Source organism: Strix aluco, chromosome 27 (assembly GCF_031877795.1).
Source record: "Strix aluco isolate bStrAlu1 chromosome 27, bStrAlu1.hap1, whole genome shotgun sequence".
Taxonomy (NCBI): Eukaryota; Metazoa; Chordata; class Aves; order Strigiformes; family Strigidae; genus Strix; species Strix aluco.
Window position 1 is genome coordinate 1,635,507 of NC_133957.1, and position 7,410 is coordinate 1,642,916.

At 48.0% G+C, this 7,410-nt stretch overlaps 2 protein-coding genes across 2 annotated transcripts in view; both read right to left on the reverse strand.

The window, feature by feature from the left end:
• Positions 1 to 889, reverse strand: part of HOXC5 (homeobox C5) — a 2,438-nt gene extending 1,549 nt beyond the window's left edge. The window contains 3 exon segments of the mRNA XM_074807751.1: positions 11 to 175; positions 178 to 270; positions 273 to 889. Of these exon segments, the coding sequence (XP_074663852.1) occupies positions 11 to 175; positions 178 to 270; positions 273 to 465 (451 nt within the window). The 5' untranslated portion in view covers positions 466 to 889.
• Positions 890 to 3,463: 2,574 nt separating this feature from the next.
• Positions 3,464 to 7,104, reverse strand: HOXC6 (homeobox C6). Its single transcript, XM_074807669.1, is given in 6 exon segments — positions 3,464 to 3,841; positions 3,844 to 4,088; positions 4,836 to 4,851; positions 4,854 to 4,912; positions 4,915 to 5,217; positions 5,220 to 7,104. Coding segments are annotated over 6 exon segments (708 nt in total). The 5' UTR covers positions 5,236 to 7,104; the 3' UTR covers positions 3,464 to 3,772.
• Positions 7,105 to 7,410: the final 306 nt, after the last annotated feature.

Sequence of the window (7,410 nt, forward strand, 5' to 3'; positions counted from 1 at the left end):
TAAGTTTTACCATGGCTCATGTGTAGTTTGGTCATCCAGGGGTAAATTTGTGGAGGTTGTTGCTGCTGCAGTTGTGGTCCTCCTTGTTGTGCTGTTTGCACGGGCTCAGCTTTGATTTCACCCGAGCTCTTAGATCTCTCCTCCAGCGTCGTGTTAGCACTCTTCTGACTGTAAATCCGGGATTTAGGGATGCTTGATCGTCTCTGGCTAAAGGATGCCCTGAAGAGCCCATGACCGTGCAGGAAGGTCGCTCGGGGTTAGCTCGGGGGTCGCAGACATGTCCAAGCCGCTCAGGGAGTTGGCAGCCCCGGAGGAGGGGAGTGTGATGCTTAGATCCAAGCCACTGTAGCGGTACCTGGGTGACTGAACCTCAGGCACACTTCCATAATTTCCATAACTTTGCATGGCATAGGCAGGAACGGGGGGACTTTGCTTATAAAACGAATTGGCGACGTAAGAACTCATGGCGGAGGAGGGGAGGAAAAAAAAAATAAAAAAAAAAAAAAAGGGGGGAAAAGAAAATTTGGGGAGGGGGAATTTTTTTCCCTCTTTTTTCCCCTCTTTTTTTTCCCCTCTTTTTTTTCTTCTTTTTTTCCTTTTTTTTCTTCTTTTTTTCCCCCCTTTTTTCTTTTTTTTTTTGGTTTTTTTTTTTTTTTTGCAACCGCTTTGATTAGGGTGATTTGTGGCCCTTTGAAGTTCAGGGGTGGGGGGGCGCGTTTTGTTCCTCCTAAAGTGCAGAATTTATAGGTGGGGGATTCTTCTTTCTTTTTCCCCCTATACGCGCTGCCCAAATATGGGATATTTAAGTGGCGTCACGTGACGGCGCCGGCCACTCATCAATTTGCCTTGATGACCCCGGGGGCGGGTTATTGATGGGCGCCCGCGGAAGGCGCCGGGGGTGCGCGGGGGAGCGCGGGCGGAGCGCGCCGCGGGACGGCAGCGGCACCTAGTGCTGCTCCGCGGCACCGCACCGCCGCTCCGCGCCCCGCCGCGCACCGCCCCGCGGAAGGGGAGTGAAGGGGAAGGCGAAGGGGGGGGGGGGGGGTGGGGGAGCAGCGCGCAAGCTGCGTCCGAGCTCCCTCCGCGCAGCGCTCCGCGATTTTCAAACAAAGTTTTCCTTTTTTTCCCTTTTGATTCTTGCGCGCGTTTTTTGCGCGCTTTGTTTCTTCCGGCCCAAAATCGCAGCTGCGCGGGTGCGGGGAGGGGGGAAGCCTGTTTTGTTTGTTTGTTTGTTTTCTCTTTTCGGTGGGTGCAAGCAGGAGGGGAAGCTCGCAGCGGCGCGTTACCTCCGCAGCATTTTGAATTTCTTTTTTTAATCGCACGAAGCGTTACCGGCTTGGTGGAAGGAAACACATTCCCCGCGTTGTTTTCCGAGGTTTTGGGGAGCGGTGGCGGTCGGGGAAGCTCCTGAGATCTCTCCTCGCATGGAAGCTCCTCCGATGCGCCAAAGTTTACATCCTGTTACCTTTCCCCCCCCCCCGCCGCCAACCCCCCCAACCCCTCGCAATTTATTGCTGGCAGAAGCCTGGATCTTCCTTGTCTGGAGAAACCAGCCCCTCTCTTCAAAGGGCACGGCGAAGGGGAAATAAATACCTTCAAATCTGAATTTCCAGCCCTCCCTTCTGCTCCGGAGCAGGGCGGAGGGGGGGTGCGGGGGGAGACGGGCAGCTCCGAGCCCCCCCAGCCCCGCTTCGGGCTTTGCCTTGCAGACCTGAACACGTTTTCTTTCTATTCCGTCTCCATCCAACAATGCCTTGAACGCGCTGGGTGTTACATATCGTCTCCATTCTCTCTATAGGCGCTGAATTATATTATGTGTGGTTGTGGATATATGTTTGGGTTTGGGGTTTTTTTCTTGTCGTGGGTCGGTTTTTTTTTTTTTTGTCCTCTTTTTTTTTTTTTTTTTTTGGAAATTCAAACTGGTTTACACCCAGGGAGCCTCCCGCTCCCCGGCCAGGTCGTTGCCCTCTTGCAAAACGCTCTTGGCTCCTGCTTCTTGGTGCTGTTTGCTTGTTTTCTTCTTTTTAAGAGAGATTTATATTTTTTTTTTTTTTCGTCTTTCCTGCGCCATGCAAAAATCGCCTGCACATTCCAGGCTGGAGACGAGCAAAGGATGGACTGAAAAAAACTCCCCAGGCTGCTATTTTTCCTTTTTTTTTTTTTTTTTTTTTTTTTTTTTTCCCCCTGGTTATGGTCACTTAACACCAAATCCTGGTTGTTTCATTAAAAAACTTGAAGCTGCTTCCAGGGAAATATCATCCTGGCTAAGTGCTACCTACTGAACAGCCCAGAAAATATTAGAGCAGTGACAAAGAGGCGAGAAAAATGCAGGTTTTTTTTATCCAGCCTTCGCAATGGTTTATCCGAGCCTGCGATCCACAGCAGCAGGGTTTGTTTCCCAGCGTTATATCCACAATTTCCGTTCTCCTAAGGATGAGTTTCTGGATAAAAGTGACTCTCCCCCCCTCCCTGGAAAGGTTTATTGGGTCGAAATAAGTCGGGGGGGGGGGGGGGGGGAAGTGGGTCTTTCCGCAGAGCTGGGGGATTCTCAGCTGTGTAGAGCTCAAATTAAATCAAAATAATAAAAAAAAGAAGCAGAACCTTTGACCTGGTGTTTGACTGAGGAGGGTGCAATAAGAAATATATACTGTTTTGAACTTTGGAAATCCATTTTTAATCATGAAGCGAGAGGTATGGCATAGATTCCTGATGCCACCGAACAATACAGTAACAAGACTAATTCAAGGAGACAAAGCAAAATGTATTTTTTTTTCCCCCCTTTTTTTTTTTTTTTTTTTTTTTTTGGAATACTCTTGAATGAGAGAGGTACGAAGGAGGGAGAAAAAGGAGAGAGGGAGCTGATTTCAGGAACAACACACAGAAGATAAGTGAACTTTCTAACAGGCTGTTATCAACACGAAAGGTTTCAACTGAAGCTCAGAGGCCATTCTATAAACTTTAAAAATAATATTCAGTTTTTATTAAATACTCAACATAGTCCTCTGGACATGACCTTTATACATGAGAGGGTGTAACACAAGATTTTTTTTTTTTTTTTTTCCTTTTCTACTGCTATAGAACTCCATTCACTTTATACTGTGGAACATTACAGTGCTAAACATAAATATAAATACAGGTACCACAAACACAGTTAAAAATATTCACACAGAAACTGTCACAGTTTGTAGTATGCAGTGATGAGCCCAGGTATCTGCTTAAATACAAGGAGGATGCTCTTGGAAATGCTATATTTAGGTGGAAGGAGCTTTCTCAGGGAAATCAGATTTTTCACCAGGGGAGGAAGATCTGCTCTGGCTGGGGGGAGGAGAAGCGACTGGGCAGAGTCTGACCCGGCACAGCGGAGGGTGGATGCCCAGTTTTGGAGGGGGGGGGGGGGGTGGGGGGAGGCGGAGTGGGGGGGGGGGGAGGGGGAGGGGGAGGACGGGGGGGGGAGTGTGCGGGTTGAAACAGTCTTATCCCGAGTTAGATAAATAGGCGATGGCGAGATGCGTGTGCGGGGTGGGGGGGGTCACTGGGGAGAGCGGGGAGGGGGGGGACTGTGTAGCGGTGGGGAGGGGGTGTCCACATTTCCACCTTAGACCTTATTTCTTTTAATCATTCCCCCCTCCCAATTATTATTATTATTTTTTATTCTTTTTTTTTTTTTTTTTTTTTTTAACGTAGCCAAACATTGTGCCAGTGATAAATACGGGGTGGGGTGGGTGCGGGGGGGTCGGCGGGGGGGGGGTCCTGCCGCCGAGCTGTCACTTTTTCACTCCTTCTGCTTCTCCTCCTCTGTCTCTTCTCGCTTCTCCTCCTTGGCCAAGCTGTCGGCGGCGGCGGCGGCGGCCCCCCCCCCCCCCCCCCGGAGAGGGTTGAACTCAAATTACTTTCTTTTTTCCATTTCATCCTCCGATTTTGGAACCAGATTTTGATCTGCCGCTCCGTCAGGCAGAGAGCGTTGGCGATCTCGATCCGCCTCCGCCGGGTCAGGTACCGGTTGAAGTGAAATTCCTTCTCCAGCTCCAAGGTTTGATACCGGGAATAAATCTGGCGGCCCCGCCGGCGGTCGGCCCCGTAGCCCACTCCTAGGGATGCCGAGACAAAACAGACTAAAAATCGTCAGCCCGGGAGAAAACGGACGGGGGGGGGAACACGACACCCGCACCCGCGCAACCCCTCCGCCCCCGCGCAACCCCGCGCCCGCCCCGCTCCTCCTTCCCCACCCCCCACCTTCCTCACCCCCGGCCGCCTGCCCCCTCCCCAGCACCCCCCCCCTCTTGAAAAAAAAAAAAAAAATTAAAATATCTCTATTTTTGGATGAAATTAACCCTGTGGGCGCAGCGTTTTTCTCCCGGGTCATTTTCTCCCGGGATGCTGCTCCCGCCCCCCCCCCTCCCGCCCCCCCCACTTCTTTTTCCACATTATTTCTGCCAATTGGAGGTTTTGGGGGAGCGGGAAAAGAGGGGGGGGGGGAAGTGGGAGCTTCCCCCGGCCCCTCTTCGTGCGGGAAGCCGCCACCGCCGCACTTCCCGCACCCGTCATTAAAACTTATTTTTACCCCGGTAATATTTTGTGCTTAACTCCCGAGCAGAGCTCGCTGCACTTTATTATAGATATTTTACACTCTCGAAGTCTTTTAATTAGAAAGAGCATAACAAGCCATATTTGCTTGCAACAACTTAACAAATAAAAGGCCTGTAGCTGCAACTGTGAAGGAGCTATATTATTGTTTTTATGGGGCCATAAAAAGTCGCTCAGCCTGTTCTGCTAGGGAGAAGGTCGTAAAGATGGTTCAGTTTATTTAATTTATATCTCCGAGCTGTAAAACTTACCACTGTGGGAGTTCATACACGCTGCATCCATGGGTATATTTGAATGCTAGTTTTTTGTTCTTGCGAAGTGTTCCTGTTTGGTCACTGGTAAAATCCTGTGCGATTGATGTCTGTGTATTATGTCCCATAGAATTTTGCCTGCAGCTAGAAAGCATGTCTTTTTCTTGGTAAAAAGCATTAGATCCATAGTCATAAGGTCCTCGGCTGGAGCTAAACACAACATTATCTTGCGGTGAATAAAAAGGAGAAGAATAAATCCGGTTTTGAGCAACGGCTGCTCCATAAGTAGAAAAATGCCTGACAGGGTCATAGGCAGTTGAATTGAGGGCTACGTTGGGAAGCACCTCTTGGCCACTGGTTAGATGGCAGGATAAAGATGGTTTGTAAAATAGGAATTCATATCGTCCTCTATACCTGGCTGTGTGATTTCTTTAATATTTATTTCTGTCTCCAGTTTGTAGTCTGAACTAGATTGTTATAGGGAAGGCTCTGCTCCAGGACAGACAAAATGACAAAGTCAGCTGACCCGGGGGGAGCCAATGGGGAGGCGGGTGTCAAAAAGGGAAAAATTGCTTTTGCTTCTGTTGATTCCCTAGTTGAAACTAAGTGGGCATGGAAAGTAAGTCCTGCACCCCAAAACCCCCCAGCACCCCGGGGTGCCGGGGGATGGGGAGGATGCGGTGGGGAGGGGAGCGCTCCTGGAGCCAGGGCTGGGGGTCCTGCCTGGGGAGGCAGCTGGGCTGGAAGGGGGGTGGCACAAATTTCTTAAGCCAGGCTTAACTTTTCCTTCCCCCCCACCCCCACACCCGCCCCCCCCCCCGCCCTCACCCCCCTTTTCTGCTAATGGACACTGGGGTTTGGGAGCACCGTCTGTGTGTCTGTGCATTATGTTGCTTGTGTTTTGTTTTTGTTGTGTTTTGGTGTGGGGTTTTTTTTTAAGAAATGTTTGCTTAATATCTTGTAATAAAATAGCTCAGAATTCACAGTAATAAATCTCAGATGTCCACAGAATATTAAGCCATAAATTACCCTCCTTTTTTTTTTTTTTTTTTTTTTTTCCCCCCTTCTTGTTCTCATGTAGCATTGGTCAATATTATGGAATCAAATGATTGTGTTCCTGATGAGAAAATATTACATAAAGAGAGGGGGGAAAACATGGCGACTTCTGAACTGATAACGTGTTTCAGAGCCTTCCCAAAGTATGTCTTGGGGAGGGGAGAGGAAAAAAAAAAAGACATCCAGAAAAGCAACACCCAACATTGCAAACTCACGTTAGCCTGGAAGTTAGATTTCTCCTCCAGTTTGACATTTCTCCCTTCAGACGCTTCCCTGCTAATTTTCAATGCTGGAGGATATTTACATTTTCAACAATAACTACAACAACAGCAAAAAAAAAAAAAAAAAGAGGATTTCTATTTGTAATGGAGAGCAATGAGGAGCCTGGGCTGGGGACGCAACCTCGTGTTTGTGTTTGCAGCAATTTGTAGTTGCAGATATTTACAACTGATTGGGAAACTTCTATTGCAAATATTTAGTTAGATGAAAGGAGGGATTATATTCTATCTTCTCTGGGTAGATTGCACCTAGAACTAATTGAAATGAAGACAGCTAATCTAATTTTAATTTCAATCTAGAGCCATAAATTGCCCCTTAAATGTAAAACATACCTGCTGATCTGTAAATATTGCGAGGTATCTTTATCATTCTGGTGGCTTGCTATTTAAAAATTCAATTATGGCAGGGAAACCCTGGCCTCCTCTGTGTGTGGGGGGTTTTTTTAAACCTCCACCGTGTCCACGTTTTTATTTTAAATGTGAGGGTGCGGGGGGCTGGGGAGAGGAAGGTTTGTGGGTGCACACTCAAATTCAAAACTGAGAGTATTTGTTTGTCTTGCCCTCAATCAATAGACTTAATTCCTTTTTTAGCGATGTATCCCTAAAAGATTTTAGCTGACAAAGAAGGGTTGGGGGGGGTGTGTATATTTTTTCCCCAGCTATAACAGGAACCCGGATGCCAACGGATTTTATGCTCTTTTTCCTCTGTGTAACAAAGCAAAGTAATCAATGGTAGCAATAAAACCATAAACGAGACTACAACTGAAAAAAAAAAGCTCGTGTATTCATCTTCTATAACGTTAAGGCTTCCCCTGAGTGTCACTAGGGGAAAAAATAAAGTTTCTAACCAAAAAGGAGATAGCTGGAAGTGTGCACCATCTTATTTAGCATCTGTACCTTGGTGGGGAGCGCAGCCTGGCTCCCACCTAAGGCTGCCCAACTTGGAGCCAGCCTGGTACAGATATAAGACTCATGTACATGGGGAAGATTTCCAGGCGTTTTCCCCCCAAAACAGCGAACTTCAGTGTGTTTTCGTTGCCCTTTTCTCCCTCTCCCCAGAGCCTGCCCGGGGATTTCTGGACTCAAAGAAAGAGGCGAAAATAAAGAAACTAGGAAAGAAACGCGATTACTGGGAGTATATTTTTTTTTTTTTTCCGCTTCTGCTGAGCTGTTAAACCCCCAGCCAGAGGCACTCTCAGCTGGACAGATCTGGAGAGCCAGGGATGTGTTGCAAATATTAT